This window comes from Martes martes, assembly GCF_963455335.1.
Source record: "Martes martes genome assembly, chromosome: X".
Taxonomy (NCBI): domain Eukaryota; kingdom Metazoa; phylum Chordata; class Mammalia; order Carnivora; family Mustelidae; genus Martes; species Martes martes.
The window spans coordinates 82,029,818-82,051,262 of NC_137897.1; the positions used below are offsets into that span (position 1 = coordinate 82,029,818).

Here is a 21,445-nt window from a genome sequence, read left to right on the forward strand (position 1 = left end):
GCACCCCCAAGCCTGTTCTCATCGCTGTGGATTGTGGGAAATGTAGTCCCCAGCTCTCATTGTTTGAGCACAGAAAAGCGAGTAGAAAACTACAACTCCCAGGAGGCAAAGAAGCGGGACTATTTCCCAGTCGGGCGGTAGAGCTGTAGGAGGGAATTGGCAATCTCACTGCCTACGTGGGAGAGAAGGGAGGGTTGGGGGAAGTGGAAAACCTGAACCCAAGCCGCTGCTGCCTGAGGAAGATTTGGTGGGAGGAGAAGTAGAGGGAAATACACGGGTGGAGGGTAAGGTGAGGAGGGCATCTGGGTCGCTGCTGCCGGGCGGCACAAAGTTCGCGATGTGGTTGAAGCCTGAGGAAGTGCTCCTGAAAAATGCGCTGAAGCTGTGGCTGATGGAAAGATCCAACGACTACTTCGTGCTGCAGCGGCGTCGGGGCTACGGTGAGGAAGGCGGAGGGGGTCTCACAGGTAAGCTGCGGCCACCCCCACCCACCTCGGGGCCGTGCTCACTGGTACTTAAAAGGCGGTGAGGGAAAACTGTTACTCGTCGCCACCCGCCGCCCGATTCTAAACCCCGGGCGGAGGGGCTGGGGTTCTTCACCCGCTACCACCTTTCTGCCGCCCTCTCTGAGTCCTGACAGTGCCTCACCGGGCGAGCCACTGCTCTTTGGGTGGGAGGAGGAGAGGTTGGAGGGGTCCTTTCTGAGGCGGAGGAACAATCAGAGGCGGAGAAGGGGTTTTTAGGCAAAGTATCTGCCCGGTCTCTTCCCACGGGGGAGGGGACTAATGACGAGTGTTAGTCCTCGACAGGTAGCATTGAGGCTGGTGACAGGGGCCAGTTCGCAGTTGTGGACTTAACTTTTTATACAGAATTCCCTATCAGTAATCACCGTCCTGGGGAGTGCGGGTGTGTGTGGTGTGTGGTGTGCGGTGTGCGTGTGTGTGTGGGCGGGGAGGATGGTGAGGAGAAGGGAGGAGCCCCAGTCACATCCTGAGGGATGGGCTTCAAATAAGAGATTAAGAAGGGGGGTGGTGAGCGGATCGGAGTGGCGGGGGGCGAGGGATAGGTCTCAGAATTGCTGACCTCTCCAAATTTAGCATCTTTTACTTTGTCACCCCGTTTTCAGTCCTTGGGATCTTATTTCAGAGTAACCCTCGTAATTTGTTTCCCTCTCGGGGGGTTTGGCGCTGCCCTTTCTTTCAAAGCCACGATTGTAAGCAAACCGGTGAAACAAATGGAAGTTTAACTCTAGCCGCCTAAAATCCATCCTGCCTTCAGTGATTTGATTTGCAAATCCAGAACTGTCCCTTGGTCAAGTGTTGAAAGCCTCCAGAGAATTTTATTTTGAGACCTTCCGTCTGGGGCGGGGGCATTCAAACTTTTGGACATGGGGGAAGGCAGAGCTCTTTTTGGTGACAATTTGCAGTTTGGTATGGTGGCCTTGAAGTGGTGGGCCAGACTTCGTTTAGGCAGCGTGATGTAGCGGGAAGAGGGAAGAATACAAAAATCTGCATTTTAGTCCGTCCTCATGTCTTGTTGAATGGCATTCGACAAATTCTTTAATTTATTCAACCATAAACGCCTGCTGTGTGCCACATGGAATGCTAGTGTACAAAGACAATTAAGATTCACTTCCCCGCCTTTGAATTAATTGCTCATTATCTGGATAAGTGGGGAGAGGGTCGAGTTAGAGGCAAGTAACCAGTAAACCAGGCAAATTGTAATTATAACCAGTAACTAGTAAATCAGGCAAATTATAATTAGAACCAAATAACTGAAAGGTTGTGTAAAGATTTGTGGAGGAGATGGCATGGCTTTTCCTCTTCTGTGATGATGTCTACCTCACCAGAATTGAGAGGATGAAATGAAAGGTAATAGGTGCCAAATCAATATATGTTGTTAAGATATTGATAAATGTGTGCTGTTCTTTCCTTTTCAAGGTGAGGTGGAGAGAATTCTGGGGTTCTACAGGATTTTTTTTTTAATTTTGCAAGACCTCTTCAACTCATCCAGCTTCTAAAAAGACCCTCTTGAAAATATGGCAACAAAAATTGCCTTGTTAAACTTCAGGTTTTGTCATTTTCTGATTTTTTTTAAAAAAAATTACAAGTGTTATTTTGCAGAGGATCCTTTCCATTTAATAGATGGATATATTTTCCAGATTAACATTTGAAAATCAATCTTGATAAATACCAAATGACACAATTTACCCTCTTCAGTCCATGGAGAACAGGTCAGAGTATATTTAAAATAGATCTTATAGCTCTGTGTTACAGCATAATATTTTGGTTCCCCGTTTTATTTGACCAGAATTTTTATGGTGCTCTTGTTCACATTACCAGAGAAGTATATTTCACTTTGTACAACTGTGTTCCTGAAAAATAATAGGTAAATCAGATTCTTGAGAATCAGATCAGTGTAATGTAGTATGAAATAGTTTTTCACTTGTTGCAAATTTCCTTTAAATAATCATGCCTTGTTTTCTGTTTTTAGTTTTTCATTTGACATGTTTTCTTAAAACATGGACCAGTTGCACCAGTTTCTCTATTCCACCCACTCCCATGTAGTCTTCAAATACATATCTGTAGAATAAGAGATTTGTCTGCAGAAATGAACTAAGATTTCTATCACACGTGTATGTTGAGAATAGCCATAACCCCTAATGTGGTCAGTGTGTCTGTCTGCTTGATTGTTTTACCTGTGGTATTTTCAAAATGCTTGAAATTTCCACATTAGTGCTGCCACTATATTCCATGTAAATTAAGCAAAATGGGTCAGAAAGGAGCAGAGGTGTTTTTAAGGTTTGTTTGGTTCTTTTTGTTCCAGAGGAAAAGTGTGTGCTGATTTTCATAACTGCTCAATTACTGTATTCTTACTTAAAATTGTGAAGCCAAGAGGTTTGCTATGCTTTACTGCAAATCCACATTTGGATTAGCTCTCAAAGGAGTTTGACTGGGTGCCAGCATAAGCTTGCCTTTGTCTGTTTGTTTGCTGAAATTCAAAGTTATGTCCTACCCCTTTAAATGATTCCTTTATACATTCTGTTTAATGGAGATAATAACCATCTAGAAATGTTAATAGTTGTACTTTCTTTAAGATTTTATTTCATTGCTATGTGATAATTGGCAATAATCACCAGCAGTGTAATGACTTGAGCTGTGACTTGGTGAAGTTAGTTGACTCTTTTTTTTCTAATAATGGAATTGGAGCAACAGAGAACTCTAGGGTGGTTATAACAGGAGACTGATATGTAAGTTAGAACTCCAAGGTCCTTTTCTAAATTTCTGAAACATCTCTAATGGATATCTGGTAGATTACTTATTTAGCTAATTTATCTTACTTAATTGTCCTGGTTCACAGCAGGGTAGGATATCTTGTGGAAATTTTTGTTATACATAAAGCTTATTTTATAGATAAAGTAATTTTCTTACATCTAGAGAAGTAATTCACCCATCTGGATTTTTGCAGGTATCTTACATTATCCTTTGATCCTCCTGGCTGATAAGGGTAATGACTTTGCTGTGGCATCTAAATTTAGCACCTGGCTTTATGTAATTGAAAATAATGTATGCATATTTGGCTTGTTAAGCAGAAATCAACAATTTGCTCTGCTTGGTAGATTGGAGCTACTACATGAGTGGAATTATGGGGCTGCATTCTAGTGTATGGGAATTAGGAAGACCTGACAATCACGAAGCTTTAATTTAGATTATTTGTTGAGACTATTTTATTCTTAAATATTCCATATCTGAAAAGTGTAAGCAGGTTCTTGTGTGTTAGATTGATAATCTCCCTCAGTAGACCTTGTTTGGGGGGATGTAGAACAAAACTAAAAAGTAAAATTTATTAAAATTGAGAAGTTTTAGACATTCTGTTTTCTTATCTCCTCTTTCATTTTGGCACCATTACTTTGGAATTAAATCAGATGTAAAAACTAGAACATAGTAACATTTTAAATGAGCTTTCCATTTCAAAATGTTTTGTGATATTTATATAAGCTTAACAAATCACCATGTAAGTGATTCATCATAATTATACACACACATAATAATAAGGTAGCCTTTTAAAGAATTTCTTAATGACCATCTGTCAAAAATATAAGGCTTTCTCTCTTTTTCCCCACTCCCAGCTCAAGGAGCCCATCTCTGAAAATGTTCTCACTTTTTCTTAGCAAACTATGCCTGCATTCCATGTTCACAAAGGAGCTATCTGATAAAATTTTTGGCTTCCCAGGTGCTTTATTATTGGGACGAGAGTACACAAATGGTGGCCATGATATCACATTTTAGATAAGGAAATATCAAATCCCCCACACACACTGTAAATTAATAAATATTATTTTGACTTATTGAAGAGAAAATCCCATAGGGCAAACTCAGGAGGACAAATCACACCATGTGCTTCCCTCCTTTACTCCCTCCCTAGACCATTTTGATGCACGTGAAATCAAGTAAAAAATTACAGTTGACCCTTGAACAATGTGGAGGTTAGACATGCCAGGCCTCCCCACCCCCACCCTGCCATGTGCAGTCACAAATCCACATATAAATTTTGACTCTCCCAAAATTTAACTACTCATACCCTACCATTGACGGGAAGCCTTACCAATAACATAAATAGTAAACTAACCTATATTTTGCGTATTGTGTATTGTATTCTTCCAATAAAGTAAACTAGAGAAAAGAGAGTGTTATTAAAGAAATCATAAGAAAGAATAAATACATTTGTATCACTGCACTGTATGTATGGGTAAAAATCCATGTATAAGTGGTCCTGCACAATTCAAACCCATGTTATTCAAGGGTCAAGTGTACTTTATTATTTTCTTTTCATGTGTACTTTAAAGATGGCTAAAATTAACAACATAGGAAGGAACAGATGTTGTCGAGGATGTGGAGAAAGGGGAACGCTTTTGTGCTATTGGTGGGAATGCAAAGTGGTACAGCCACTCTGGAAGACAGTATGGAGGTTCCTCAAAAAGTTAAAAATAGAGCTACCCTACAATCCAGCAATTGCACTACTAGGTATTTACCCCCAAAATACAAAAATACTGATTCAGAGGGGCACATGCACGGTGATGTTTATAGCAGCATTATCAGCAATAGCCAAATTATAGAAAGAGCCCAAATGTCCACCATCAACTGATGAGTAGATGAAGAACTTGTGGTGTGTGTGTGTGTGTGTGTGTGTGTAAAATGGAATATTACTCAGCTACAAAAAGAATGAAATTTTGCCATTGCAGTGATGTGGATGGAGCTAGAGAGTATTATGCTAAGCAAAATAAAGTCAGTCCAAGAAAGACAAATACCATATGATTTCACTCATATGTAGAATTTAAGAAACAAAACAGATGAACATAGGGGGGAAAAAAGAGAGAGGCAAACCAAGAAACAGACTCTTAACTATAGAGAACAAACTAAGGGTTGCTGGAGGGGAGGTGCACAGGGGGGTGGGTTAAATGGGTGATGGCTATTAATGAGGGCACTTGTTGTGATAAGCACTGGATGTTATATGTAAGTAATGAATCACTGAATTCTACACCTGAAACTAATATTGCACTGTATCTTAACTAGCTGAAATTTAAATAAAAACTTGAAACTACAAAAATAAAAAGTAATAAAGATCTCTTTTTAAAAAGTTATTTAATTCCAGTATAATTAACATACAGTGTGATATTAGTTTTAGGTGTATAATAGAGTGATTCAACAATTTTATATATTATTCAGTGCTCATCACAGTAGTGTACTCTTAATTCCCCTTATCTGTTTCACACATCCCCCACCCACCTCCCCTCTGGCATTCACCAGTTCTGTATATTTGAGTCTTGTTTTTTGATCATCTCTATTAATTTATTCATTTGTTTTGTTTCTTAAATTCCACATTTGAGTGAAATTTATATAGTATTTGTCTTTATCTGACTTCACTTAACATCATACCCTCTAGATCCATCTGTGTTGTTTTGAGTGAGAAAGGACAGCTTCATTGGTGGTCTTAATATGTGAAAGATGATCATTGTCACCACTTTTTCTTGGTAGTAGTGGAAGGATTATTGACTGCATACCTGTATGCCTCAGGAGTTTTTTTAGTTACCTGTTGATAACACTGCTCTCTCTTCCTTTCCCCTCCCTTGCTTGTTGCTGAGGTCTTTCTTTAAACATATAAGAAAACACTACTTACCTTCACTTAGGATCTTCAATCTTCGATCCTCAAAAGTTAAGTTAAAATAATAAAGATAGGGGCGCCTGGGTGGCTCAGTGAGTTAAAGCCTCTGCCTTCTGCTCAGGTCATGATCCCAGGATCCTGGGATCAAGCCCCACATGGGGCTCTGCTCAGCAAGGAGCCTGCTTCCCTTCCTCTCTCTCTGCCTGCCTCTCTCCTTACTTGTGATCTCTATCTGTCAAATAAATAAATTAAAAAAATAATAATAATAAAGATGATGTGGATTATATAAAGAGGGGCTTTTTTGGCTAAGATATTGGAAATTTATAATGTAAGTAGGAAACTGGTATTTGCTAGCAAATGGCTTTCATTCTAATGAAAAAAAAGACTAAAAATTATGACATTGACCAACATTCATTTTTCCAAACCTCCTGCAAAGCTGACCTTTCTCATTTAAAGAGATCTTTAAAAGTAACTTTTTACTTGATTTCACATGGATCAAAATGTTCCAGGGAAGGAACAGGGCATAGTGTACTTTGCCCTCCCAGGGGTTACCCTATGGGATTCTTTTTTAAATAAGTCAGCTACAAGCCAACATCCATAAATACATCAATACACCACTGAGTTCATTGATTGCACTTGCCTCATTAACACTACAACCTTTGTTTTCCCTTATTCTTTAATATTTTTATGTCTCTATTGAGCTGTAATTGTTTTATAAAGGCTTTGTTTCCTCATCTATAAAATGGGAACAAAACTTGTCTTCCCTACCTCACAGCATTGTTCTGAGAGTCAAATGAGTTTTAAAACTTGTGAGCAACTATATAAACATCTGATATTCATTTATCCACTAATGGAGTGCCATTTTCTGTAGGGCCAAAGGAGCATCTATATTTATATTATTTTCCCTGTATTTACTTTTCCCATGTTGTATACAGAAATTGATTTGGAGTAGTAACATTGAATATGTTCAATCAGCAATGATTCTACTACAAAAGTAAAACGCTGGTAGTTATTCAATAATTTTGGTATAATAGTGACTATGCATTTATTATTTATAACCCGAATGACATACATCTAGTAGAATAAAATATCACAGCAACATTTCATTTTGATCTATGATTGCCCAAAATGTGGAAGTTCTCCAACAGTACTTCTACAGATAAAAGCACCACTTGTCTTACTGAGTGATATTGAAGAATACGTATAACTTGAGTCACATTAGTTATAGTTTTCAGAACATGATACTTGAATAGAAATGATTCAGCTGGTGAAAACCCATGCTTCTCGTGGACAGTTGCAGTTGCGGAAGGACTATGGATGTAAAGTAAGCTGCCCAAAATTAATAATAAATAAATTAAATAAATAAATAAATAAAATAAAAACTAATAATAAAATAAATGGCAGTGTAATGTTTACTCTGTTGGAGTACAACTATGACATGTATTTTATATTACATTTACCTTAGAAAATCTGCCCAGTTTTCCACCTTTTGCTGCTGCTATATAAGCACAAAAGGTAAGAATAAATTCCATAGGTGGTTGTAGAGGATACATTCATTTAACAGATACTTACCAAGTGCTTTCTAAAAACCAAGCACTGTTTTTTGCTCGAGATAATAGCAAGTGAGCAAAACAAAATCCTTATTCTCATGGGACTAAAATTCTAGTTGAGGGCGGCAAATAAACAATACATGGCTGGTGGTAATAAACCATATGAAGAAATATAAAATAAGCTATAGTGATAGGGAAGGAGGTTGGTATTTTAGGTAAATTTGGTCTAGGAAGGCCTCTTTAAGATGACCTATGAGCAGAGACCAGAGGGACTAGAGCATATGAAGCCAAGTGGATATTTGGAGGCAGAGTGAATATATATAATTCTGTCTAGGAATTTTGCTGTGAAGAGAAACAGAAAAATGGAGTAGTAGCTAGTTACTGTCCTGGGTGTTGGGTATACAAATATAGTGAATAAAACAGAAATTCTACCTTCACAGAATTCATAATTTAGTGGGACAGACAGATAATAACCAAGTAATCCAGCAAATATATAATTACTGGGGTAGTCAGTAATGATATCTGCCTGATTTCGGTGACTTAAAGTCATGAATGAGGGTTATTTGAAACCCCCAACACAATTTTCCAAGGCCAGTTCTGGTGTGAAGTATGCTTATCAGATGTCCTGTTAAATAATACAAGGATTCCTAAAAGCAGTGATTAATAACAATAGGTGGTATTCTGGTGGCAGAATTCCAATCTGATATCTGAAAAGCATTTTGTCAAAAAGCAGTTTTTGTTTGTTTTTTAATTAAATCAGCCAAATATGGAAACTAATAATATCTGGGATGTGGTTTGATAGAGAGAAATGAGAAGAACACTCTAAGCAGGACAAATAATATGATAGTGTAAAAGCAAAAAAAAAAAATTGGCAGTCATTGGGAACACAGCAAGTATTCCAGATTGATTTATTTGTGGTTGGAAATATGAGACTCAAGAAATAATGCCCTGAGCAACTAGAAAATGTTAGAAAGGAATGCCCTCATCTGTAGAATAGGAAAACCTGAGATAGAGAATTAAAGGTACTTGAGAATTTAACCTTTGTTGTTTTTTGTCCCCACTGTTCTTTCAACTCCAGTCTAGATGGTCTTGTTTTTTTTTCTCCCTTGCTCCAGTATAAAGAAGTGAAGTTTTAAAACAATCACATTTGTTGGTTTTTTTTTAATCATTGTATTAGTTGTCCTATCGTTTTATACTAACCAAGATTAGGGTCAGCTTTAGGTCCTCTAAATAATGTTTTTAAAGTGCTGTATCATTTGTATATCTAGTTTTCAAGTAAATGTCTTTAAAAGAATGCAGGGAGAGGGAAAACAAGACAAAGAAGAGTTATTTTTATTAACTGTTTTCCAAAGCTCTTAGTGTAAAGTTGGCAGCTTTGAAAATGCCAACTGTGGCTATTGGATTATTCTAAAATAAGCATTCACAGTCCTGTTTTAAGGGCTTAGTTCTGGTAGCAAAAGCAATAGAATAAACTATACCCACAACCTTCACTGAAAACACTACTTTCTCTTCTTGGAATGTATTTTCTACTAAGTGTGTTGGCAGTTTACTAATTAGTTTGTTCATTAACATTTAATGAAGTTGAGATTATAAAAAATTCAGTAAAGGTGTAGTTGTTTGACTTTGAAAACATGGCAATTTATGACAAGATACAGAATCCACTATAAAGTTCTAGCAGTCATTTCTGTGGCCAAAATTTATAATCACACGTTTTATGTAGAATTGAAATAAAATCTTGGTTGTAATTTAGAAGTTCATTTAAATGACTCTTCTGCAACTAGCGCAGTGTTGCCTTACACAGTGCCCTCAATCTAGTTTGCAAGCAGAAAGAGACACTTGTCAAACTGAAATGTCTGAAATTAGTACATAGATAATGAGAACCATCTTCAAGCTGTGGCTGTTTTAACAGCCTCTCCAACACTCATCCCTTGGGATCCTACCTGTTTGTCATTATCATTGACCTAATACAAAAAGAAATGTTTGGGGCGCCTGAGTGGCTCATTTGGTCCAGTGGCTGGCTCTTGATTTGAGCTCAGGTCATGATCTTGGGGTCCTGGGATTTAGCCTCCATGTCCCCCAAAATGCTCAGTGGAGAGTCTGCTTCAGGATTCTCTCTCTGTCCGCCCCTCACCCCGCTTGCTATCTCTTTCTCTCTCTCTCTCTCTCTCTCCCCCAAAATAAATAAATAAATCTTTTTAAAAATTTTATACACAACTAATGAATCGTTGAACACTACCCCAAAAACTAATGATAGACTATATGTTGGCTAACCGAACTAATAAAAAAAATAAACAATCTAAACAATTAAAAAATTTCTATCAAGTTTGCAAATGTCTAAAAACTAAAAGGGACAGGGCGCCTGCGTGGCTCAGTCGTTAAGCATCTGCCTTTGGCTCAGGTCATGATCCCCTAGTCCTGGGATCGAGTCCTGCTTCCGGCTCCCTGCTCTGCAAGAAACCTGCTTCTCCCTCTCCCACTCCTCCTGCTTGTGTTCTCTCCTTCACTGTGTCTCTTTCTGTCAAATAAATAAATAAGATCTTTAAAAAAATTGAAAGGGACAATTAACGCCATAGATCAGTTATCTCAACACTGGCTGCATCTTATATTCAACTGAGAGCCTTTTAAAACAAACTAAATGACTCCAGGAGGGATAAATGACAGAAGATAGATGAAATGTTCATAATTATTGAAGTTAGGTGATGGGCACAAAGAAGTGTCAATATATTATTTCCTCTATATTTTTTTTTACATTTGAAAAATTTAATAATACAGAGTTAAGGGGAAAAAAAATAGAACACCCAGACCATATCCCAGATAAATTAAATTAGAATGTCTGGGCTTTGGTAGTTTCAAAACTTGAGCTTGAATAGTTTCAAAAACTCCAAATGATTCAAATTTGAAGTTTCAGTTGAGAATCACTGTCATAGAAAATAAAATCAAGATTCAGAAATATCTGGGCAAGTTAGAATGCTCAGTTGACATCAGTGGGATAAAATTTAACATGGATGTTAAAGTGTAAAAAGTGTAAACTGCGTCTAGGTGTTTTTTTGTTTAAATCAACTGTACAGGACAGAGAATACCTAGGTTGGTACTTGTATTTGTGAAATAGATTGAAGTAGATTAGTCAATCACAGGTTTAATATAATGTGATGTAATGGCTTAAAAAGGTAGTATGATCTTAGACTACGTTAATAGAAACTTGGAGCCCACAATATAAAAAATCTGCCTTTATTCAGACCATATCTGACATTCAGATTTGAATGCCACATTTTATAAGAGACTTTGACAAATAGGTATGTTAGGAGAATGATAGAAGAAAAATCTCACATACCAGACAATCTCATACAACAAACAATTGAAAAAAACTAGGAATATTTTAATTAGTAGAAGAGAAGAATGAGCAAGGGAGACAGGATAATTGTAAAATAATCATAATATTTGAAGACCCATAGTGTTCAATAGAGGATATGTTTTGCATGGTCCCAAATGCTACCCAGGAAATAGCATTTTGTTTATTCTAAGAAAAACCTTCTTTTTTCTAATTTAAAAAGTGTGTAAGAAATAGCTTTATTTTTTTATCTTAAAGATAAAAAATGTTCATTGTAAATATATGAATATATAAATATATATACATATGGTATATGTATATGTATATACATATACCAATATGTATAGGTATTAAAAATAATGATCACCCATCACCCCTCTGCCTAGAGATAACCACTATAACTAGGATCACCTACCTTATTTGTGGGGCCCAGTGCAAAATGAAAATTTGGAACTCTTTGTTCAAAAATTAAGAATTTCAAGACAGTGACAGCAGAGAATTAAACTAAGCAGGGGCCCTTCTGAGCATGGAGCCCTTTGGACAGGTCACAAGCCCATGAAGCTAGCCTTGACTATAACATTTGGATATATAAATCCTTTCATATTTTATTTTATTTTTTTTAAGATTTTATTTATTTATTTGAGAGAGAATGAGTGAGAGAGAGCATGAGAGAGGAGAAGGGCAGAGAGAGAAGCAGACTCCCCAAGGAGCTGGGAGCCCGATGCGGGACTCGATCCTGGAAGTCCAGGATCATGACCTGAGCCGAAGGCAGTCGTTCAACCAACTGAGCCACCCAGGCGCCCCGTCCTTTCATATTTTAGAAAGGACTTTCCAATTTTTTATTGTGTTTAGTTACCCAGCATATAGTCACCATAAGTTTTTGATGTAGTATTCAGGGACTTTCCAATTAATAGAAAATCCCACTAAAGCAATAGTCTACCTAGGGAAAAGTAAACTTTCTGGAGTTATAAAGGAATAAGCCAGGCTTTTTATCAGAGATACTATAGAACATGCTAGAGGTTGGACTACATGACCTGTTAGGATATTTTTCAGCTCAGTTGTGCTTTATCTCTATCTAGCTAAAAAGAATTGGTTCATGAGCAATAATCATTACCTGCAAAAGCCTATTTTTTTAAAAGATTTTATTTATTTATTTGACAGAGAGAGATCACAAGCAGGCAGAGAGGCAGGCAGAGAGAGTGAGAGGAAGCAGGCTCCCCGCTGAGCAGAGAGCCCGATGTGGGACTCAATCCCAGGACCCTGAGATCGTGACCTGAGCCGAAGGCAGAGGCTTAACCCACTGAGCCACCCAGGTGCCCCAGCCTATTTTTTAAAAAATGGTGGAACCTTGCTTTTTTGTGATCTTCCTATGCCATTCAATAAACAGTATTGTGATGGTGTATATCCTTAAGAGGTTTGGTGTTATTTGTATGGCTGGATGCTACCAAAAATCTCATAGACATTACCAGGCTCTAGAGCATTCGTACCTTACTTGATGTAGACATTCAAAGGATGATTTGAACTTCTTTATAATTTTTAATCTCTTGTTCTGTCATGTAGATGACAGTGTCTATTCTCTTCTCAATTTACTATAGCTACAGAAATTCCCATGTATAAGCTGATTGATGACCTTGGATGCTGAGGCTGTCAGATAATAAATCTCTATGTACATAGAAAAGCAACCCAAAGTTATCTCCTTGTTTTCTTGTACTTTTACAACCCACACATTGGCACATGTTAATTCCTGATTGACTTGCAAGGACTTGATGATGATTATAGCTTAATGAGCTAGAAGAGTTCCCCAAATGACTGGAAATATATTCTAGCACTAGGTTCCAAATTATTTGTCGTATAGCCTTATACTAACTGGCTGATTTAATGTACTTAAAAAAACTGAACAATTTCCTTTCTACATAGTGTAAGGCACTTATAATCTTGTGAACACATTTCTGCTGCTGCTAGTGCAAAAAAATGACCTTTATTGTCAGTGAGTTTGACTACTTTGTCCCCAGTCTCACAACTTTCTAGCATAGAACTAATTGCTATTATTACGTTACTCAGGAATGATTATCCATGGCCTCTCCTTTCTTTTCTGCCTCCTCACACATCCACTCTCCCACCATTATTTTTCAGCTGAGCCGTACTTTTTTTTTTAACCATTTTGCTCTTTCTCCTGTTCTAATACTACTTTTTCTAGTGTATGTAAGTAAGGCAATAGAATTTAAGCTAGTTTTACTTAAAATGTGGTAAAGGCAGTGGTGCCTGGGTGGCTCAGTTAAGTGTCTGCTTTTAGCTCAGGTCATGATCTCAGATCTCAGAGTCATGAAATCAAGCCTCACCTGGGGCTCCCTGCTCAGCAGGGAGTCTGCTTCTCCCTCTCTCTCTGACTCTCCCCCTGCTTGTGCTCTCTCTCTCTCTCTCAAAAATAAATAAATAAAATCTTAAAATAAAATGTGGTAAAGGCAAAATAAATGATTTTCCTTATAAATTTGAAAAATTTTTTTGAAATTTTTAGAATTCTTGGGAGGCAATTCCAGCAGCTAAAACAAGGCTGTTTAATAAGTGCTTTTTTAAAAAAAATTTTAATTAACATAATATATTATTAGCTCCAGGGGTACAGGTCTGTGAACCGCCAGGTTTACACACTTCACAGCACTCATCATAGCACATACCTTCCCCAATGTCCATAACCCCACCACCCTCTCCCTACCCCCCTACCCCCAGCAACCCTCAGTTTGTTTTGTGAGATTAACAGTCTCTTATGGTTTGTCTCCCTCCCGATCCCATCTTCTTTCATTTATTCTTTTCCTACCCCCAAACTCCCTATGTTGCATCTCCACTTCCTCATATCAGGGAGATCATATGATAGTTGTCTTTCTCTGATTGACTTATTTCCCTAAGCATAATACCCTCTAGTTCCATCCACGTCGTTACAAATGGCAAGATTTCATTTCTTTTGATGGCTGCATAGTATTCCATTGTATATATATACCACATCTTCTTTATCCATTCATCTGTAGATGGACATCTAGGTTCTTTCCATAGTCTGGTTATTGTGGACATTGCTGCTATAGACATTCAGGTGCACGTGCCCCTTCAGATCACTACATTTGTATCTTTAGGGTAAATACCCAGTAGTGAAATTGCTGGGTTGTAGGGTAGCTCTATTTTCAACTTTTTGAGGAACCACCATGCTGTTTTCCAGAGTGGTTGCACCAGCTTGCATTCCCACCAACAGTGTAGGAGGTTTCCCCTTTCTCCGCATCCTTGCCACCATCTGTCATTTCCTGACTTGCTAATTTTAGCCATTCTGACTGGTATGAGGTGGTATCTCATTGTGGTTTTGATTTGTATTTCCCTGATGCCAAGTGATGTGGAGCATTTTTTCATGTGTCTGTTGGCCATTTGGATGTCTTCTTTGCAGAAATGTCTGTTCATGTCCTCTGTCCATTTCTTGATTGGATTATTTGTTCTTTGGGTGTTGAGTTTGATCATTAATAAGTGCTTTTATTTAAAGTTATGATTCCTTTATTTTGACAATGTTGTCAAGTTGTTATATGTATATTTATATACACAGACATTCATACACTTGATTTTGAAGAGAGTTACCTCTTTTGGTTCTTCTTTCTATTCTTTTATCTTTCTTCTGAATATTTTCCCTTTCTGGTCTTCAAACTGAGAACAGTCTCCTTTTTTTTGCATTTCCTGAATAATTTCAATCACATTGCTTTGAAGAGGCTATCTGCAATGTTTAGCTTCTACTTTTCTTTCTTTATCCTTCATCTTTTAGCCAAATCCAATTTCTCACAGTCCCTTTTTCATGCTGAAAGTGATAGAATTATTTTTTTCTTTTATCTCTAAACCCTCCAGGAATTCCATCATTATTAGTTGAAATATAATCACCTCCCTGTCTTTCCTCCTCATTCCCATTCTCTCTTCCCGAGCACCTCCTCTTTAATAATGTTGTCTCGATTTTCTTATTTCTATTTCTTAAATTCTTCCATTCATACCAGAACATTTTTCATATCAGATCACTTTTTTTCTCTGTAATCTGTACATTTTGCCATTGCCAAAATCTTGATACTTTACCTCCACTATCAAAACCCTCTGTCAAGGGTGCCTGGGTGGCTCAGTAGGTTAAAGCCTCTGCCTTTGGCTCAGGTCATGATCCCAGGGTCCTGGGATCGAGGGAGCCTGCTTCCCTTCCTCTCTCTCTGCCTGCCTCTCTGCCTACCTGTGATCTCTGTCTGTCAAATAAATAAATAAAATCTTTAAAAAAAAACAAAAAAAATCCACAAAATCCTCTGTCAGATTGCTAATTGATATTAGGCTGCATTTGTGACCCCTGTTTTTATTTTTTACTGATTTCTTACATTCACTCTCTTAACCTTTCCTTTCAGCTGAGCCAGATTTCTCTTTGTATCTCTATTCTACCACCTAATCTTCTAATTTACCTCCTCCCTCAATGCTCATTATAACTTCCTACCACACATCTGCCAACCTACCTATATTCTCATTCAAAGCTTGCTTGTAATCTTAATTCCTTTTAAATGAGTAAAGATAGGAAAATAGCCAAAAGCCTATTTTGTAATTGGTTTAAAATTTTTCTCAAAGCTCTATGCTAAATTAAAGAGAAATGCCTTATAAAACAACACCAACACTCAATCAGTCAAAGGAAGGTAGTTTTATATATTTCAGTCATCCCATTGAAATTTTGCTCCTGTTGTGCCTAACAACATGTTGAAAGGGAGGTGTGGTACAAACCCAGAAGTAGGAGACAGGATTATTGTCCTCTGAGAACTAATAATCTAGATAAGGAGACTAGATTCATATACATGAAACATTTAGAAAATAGCTTTAATAACTAGCCTAATAATAAAAATGCTAGGTTGTATGGTATAGACTTTAAGTGTTCAAAGTAATCAGGAAAAAGAGAAGGCATTATTGCTTGGGGTTGCCACTAAAGATTTTATGTGGGTAGTAGGTCTTGAGGAAAATGTAGAATTTGGGTTATGAACTGAACTAGAAGACTTACATTAGCATGCATAGGTAAAAAGAGAATTGCTTAGCAAAGACTCAACAAATAAATTAAATTAGTTGATTATTAAAGCACCAAAATTTGTTCTAGGGAAGAGTAGGAAATAAAATCCGATAATTGCATTGGAACTAATTGATCAAAGGCCTTGAATTCTGAATTGAGGAATTGAGAATTGTTAAAAAGAAAATCCCCTTCCTATACATTTTAGTTAGTCAAGGTTTTTCCTTGTTTAAACACCCAAGATTTTCTTATATAATTATAGTATTTGTTAACATTGAGTGCTTTACTATATGGTAAACATTGTTCTAATTTTTATATGTAATAATAGCTCATTTCATCTTTACAACAACCCTTTGTGGTAAGGTCTATTTTAACCCCCTTGTATTACAAATGAAGATGAAGAAAAGTTAAGTACAGCTGGTTCGATTTGGCGCAAGTGACAGAGCCAGTATTCAAACCCAGGAAATCTCTGGTACAAGAATCTACATTCTTTTCTGCTATATATACAACCTTATAAAGGATATATATATAAGTGCTGTAAATATACAGTGAGATTCATACAATTGAACCTGACTTGTTTTTTTTTTATTGAAAGATAATTTTCTCGAGCACTACTCGTATTGGAGCACACTAATCTCTTCATCCTGAATATATTTTTTCTTTAAGAAAATCTTTATAAGGAAAACTCTGGGCTAGACATTTTTAAAAAGATTAATCCATGAGTTGTTTTCAGATGAAGTGATATTGGCTTTATGTTTTGTAAAATCTTTATTTTAACGGTCTCTTTATTACAACAGGACTCCTGGTTGGGACTCTTGATTCAGTTTTAGACTCTACTGCTAAAGTTGCTCCATTTCGCATCCTACACCAGACACCAGATTCTCAAGTTTACCTGTCAATTGCATGTGGTGAGTATAATTTTTAAAATGTATAATCCAAACAAATAAGCATACTAAGAAATTGAATATTTACATGCATTTGTACTCCCCAGTTTTGATTTAGAAAGGAGTTAAATATGTAACTCTACATTGAGAGAATAGCCAGATACCTAATTGTTTAGGAAAGAAGGATTACAGATTATTAAAATTCTTTAAAAAAATCCATTAGTGTGAAGGACCTGAAGCATGTGTTCCAGCAAATTTTGGTCAGCACTACTGCTATAGGATTCCTTTCTTCAACTTACATCTGCTTCACCCAACTGCTGAGAGGATGAGAAATCCTCACATTTCATCTGTAATAACTCAGATTAGGAGAATCAAAAACTAAAGATTGTCCCCTAAGAAAGTATAAGTCTGAAAAATTGGAACATTTTTAGTTACACATCTACTTTCTCACACAAGGCATTATATCCTTGAAATAAAAGAGATGTTTTACTAGTAATGCTACATACTCATTTATGCTGAGGTACTTCAGATCTACATTTATATACATAGTAGAAAGAAAATGAATTAGGATGTTCTTCCTAATAAAACAACTCAAAAATTTTTTTAAAAACCCACAATGAGAGTTTACTTCTCTTATGATGCCATTATAATGTTGGTTTTAATTAAAATCCCGGATTTCTGGCCTTTTTCATGTTGAAAGACTGCCTTTTTCTCTTTCTTTCATCTCCCCCTCTCTTCTCAAGTACATAGATACACTTAAAAAACAAGCATGTAAATTCCTGGATAGTTCATATGTGTGAACATACGGCATACCATGAATTTTTAAAGACAGGGCTTATCTTTTGCATCTCCCTATATATTTACTTAAGCATTGCCAGTGAGTGTTTTCTTTTGGCTCTCTTAAAGTGAATGCCATTTAAACTAAATGAAGACGACATTATGCTTGCTGACATTATGAGACATTTGTAACCTCATCTAAATCTGGTTGGTAGAAATTATTCAGGGAAAAATATCCATTCTACTTTAAAGAGGGGAAATTATTACATAACTTATTCCCCCAATATAACATGATGCAGAAATACAATAATTACCAGCTTGAAGAAATATAATAATTACCAACTTCCTTATACCTAAAGAACCAAAATAAAGGCTTAAAATTTTCCCATGACTTTTATTTGTGATTCATTAAAGAAAGTTATTGGACTTGGTATTGTGACATTAGTAACATGAATACAATTTCTTTTTTTTTTAAGATTTTATTTATTTATTTGACAGACAGAGATCACAAGTAGGCAGAGAGGCAGGCAGAAGAGAGGAAGAAGCAGGCTCCCCACGGAGCAGAGAGCCCGATGCGGGGCTCGATCCCAGGACCCTGGGATCATGACCTGAGCCGAAGGCACAGGCTTTAAACCACTGAGCCACCCAGGCGCCCCCATGAATACAATTTCTAACCGGATTATAAGAAATAGGCAGTTCTGCAGTTTCAGTTAATGTATCACTTCCATGTATCATAAAACATACCAAGGAGCCAAGATTTTCCTTTTGAATGAGATTTTTATAATCCACAGTGCTGGGGAGATCTTAAAGGTATCTTAAAGGATATCTTAAAGGTAAAAAGATCTTAAAGATCTTTTATAATCCACAATGCTGGGGATATCTTAAATGCTTTAAGATCTTAAACATGTTACGTTCTTTAAGCCAAAGCAACCCAGAGCTAACTGTAATATTTGACCCTCGACAAGCTACCTACCTAATACTGATCTGGCAGTCACATGGATTTACTTGCTACAGGGTTTCTAACCTCTTTGATGAAACTTCTTTAGTTTAACTAGGGCTTTTAATGAAAAGGGTGACTGAACAAAGGCTTCACCTTCTAAGATAAATAGAGTTGCCACAGTTGAAATCCGTATTTTTTATACAGTGTACATAGTATCGTGATGTGGATGCTGTTTGCAGTCACACAGATTATAGGGACAGTACTGACTGTACTTTCTGAAGGCTGTGGATTAAATTATATATTTATGTTCTGGCACTCTGTATATTCTCTTAAAAAGTATTGGTTGCTGTAGGCACCAGTTACTGGCGTCTTGTTTTCAGAATTTTATATCTTTTCTCATGAGTTTTATTTACTTTTTTCCCCTTTCATTAAATATTTAAGTCTTTTGTTTATAATAAAAATAGTATTTATCCCTACATATATAGATGAAGTGGAGAATAAATGTAATTAATATATTTATTCTTTTATGATCATCATTTCTGAAAACAAACAAATATAATTTTATTTCTTTTTAAACTGAACTTATAAATATCAAGAGCAGTTTTGTTGTGGGGTTTCCTTTGAGTCTTTTATTCTCTTTCATTATTAATCAGGAGCCAACAGAGAGGAAATAACCAAACATTGGGATTGGTTGGAACAAAATATCATGAAGACCTTATCTGTGTTTGATTCAAATGAAGATATTACTAATTTTGTACAAGGAAAGATAAGAGTAAGTGATGGATATATTTTGTAGATGGAATACAAGAATCTTTGAACCTCTTATTTTAGGATCAAAGGCCATGTGGGAAGGTCATTGTTTTACTGACACCTTTCAGGATTGGCAGAAATACACACAGGAATGTCAGAATCAGTGCTAAAGGAAATTATAAAGTCAGTGATTAGTTTTTGGTGCCCTTGTGAGTGCTTTTAGGGATATTTTCATTTCAGTATTTCTTGAGTTTGGAATTTGGATGAATCCTTCACTCAAAAAATATTTAGCAGCTTCGATCCTGAGTTTTGACACCAAAAAAAAAAAAAAAATTAGCACCCATATTTGTAGTAGCTCCTTGTGAGGCATTAGAAAAAGCCCAATTACAAATTAAAGAAAATTTGCTCACCTCTGTCCTAAGAGAAGTGTTTACATACACAGTTGTATTCAGTGAACTTTTTAAATACGTAAAATGTGTCTTTATTAGTAGGTAATAATTAATTTTTTTAAAAAATATTTTGCCTCCTTTAGGGATTGATTGCTGAAGAGGGAAAACATTCTTTTGCAAAAGAAGATGATCCTGAGAAATTTCGAGAAGCCCTTTTGAAATTTGAAAAATGTTTTGGTTTACCAGAGCAGGAGAAGTTAGTGACCTATTACTCATGCAGTTATTGGAAAGGACGGGTTCCTTGTCAGGGCTGGCTCTATCTTAGCACCAACTTTCTGAGCTTCTATTCTTTTCTGTTGGGATCAGAAAGTAAGTGGTTTCTGTTGCTTATCATGACTTTGAACTTGCTGACTGACCTGTCAACTCTGTGGTGTCGTTAGATTGTATATAAAGCAATAAGATTGATATTAAGAGTAATTAAACTGTACATTAAAAAGTTCACTTCATCTAGAGAAAAAATCCTTAACATAGGAACTACTGAAAGTATATATAGAATGCCTTGCATATTGTGAGAAGTAAATGAATATTAAATAATGATGGCAACCTGGCATATAGTTCCTTTCTTTGTCTTGTTCTAAACTCTCGACTCCCTGCAATTCATGTTTTAATCCTTGTTTTAGAAATATAGTATAAGCATAGTAGCCATAGTATCTAATGACCCACCGTTGTAAAGAAGAATCAGACAGTAATGTTCAGAGCACACATACAGCTTTTACAACAGTGGTTATGCAATTATGTAAAGTAATAGATTCAAATATAAAATCAGAATAATTTTTTACAAAAATTCTTTAAAATTGTATCTGTTCCTAGAATCACCAACGATTGTATGTTCATGGTTATGCTTCAGAATTTTAACTAACCTTGAAGTCTGAAGTATTTTATTTCGTAGCATTTTTCAAGTAGTTAACTATTTTAAAAGACCTGATTGATAAACATTAATCAATATTGAAAAATTTAATCATATCTGCTTATAATTCTTTTTTGCAGTAAAACTAATTATCTCCTGGGATGCAGTCTCAAAACTTGAGAAGACTTCAAATGTTATACTAACAGAGAGTATTCATGTGTGTTCCCAAGGGGAGAATCACTACTTTTCAATGTTTTTGCATATTAATGAAACATACCTTCTTATGGAACAGCTGGCAAACTATGCTATAAAGAGACTTTTTGATAAGGAAACTTTTGCTAATGACCCAATCCTTGATGATCCTCTACAAATCACCAAGAGGTATTCAAAGCTTAATTAATACTTTTTAAGTATTGTTTTACCAAAGAATCATAACATTGATTATCATTAAAAGTTACCTGTTCTATGTTATATGATAATCTTTCTTTGGACTTAATCATTGATGTGTGGGGTATTTTTTTAGTTTAATCATATGCATGTCACAAATAGTATTCCCTCCATAAAGTTTAATCTTATGAAGTGGTAGAAGTTAGGTTTGAAAATTATTTATCAAAATCCCAGTAGGATTTGCCCTGGAGTGCTTTTAGAAATAAAAAGAGATTTTTATATGCATGTTTAGTATACATTTCTCTGTGAGTAGTCTAAACAGTTTCAGATCTG

At 36.3% G+C, this 21,445-nt stretch overlaps 1 protein-coding gene across 1 annotated transcript in view; it reads left to right on the forward strand.

Moving 5' to 3' along the window:
* Positions 1-337: 337 nt before the first annotated feature.
* Positions 338-21,445, forward strand: part of TBC1D8B (TBC1 domain family member 8B) — a gene marked incomplete at its 5' end in the record, with an annotated part of 56,807 nt that continues 35,699 nt past the window's right edge. The window contains 5 exons of the mRNA XM_080795146.1: positions 338-467; positions 16,876-16,986; positions 19,333-19,451; positions 19,962-20,187; positions 20,866-21,106. Coding sequence (XP_080651272.1) covers positions 338-467; positions 16,876-16,986; positions 19,333-19,451; positions 19,962-20,187; positions 20,866-21,106 — 827 coding nt within the window. The remainder of the gene's footprint in view (positions 468-16,875; positions 16,987-19,332; positions 19,452-19,961; positions 20,188-20,865; positions 21,107-21,445) is intronic.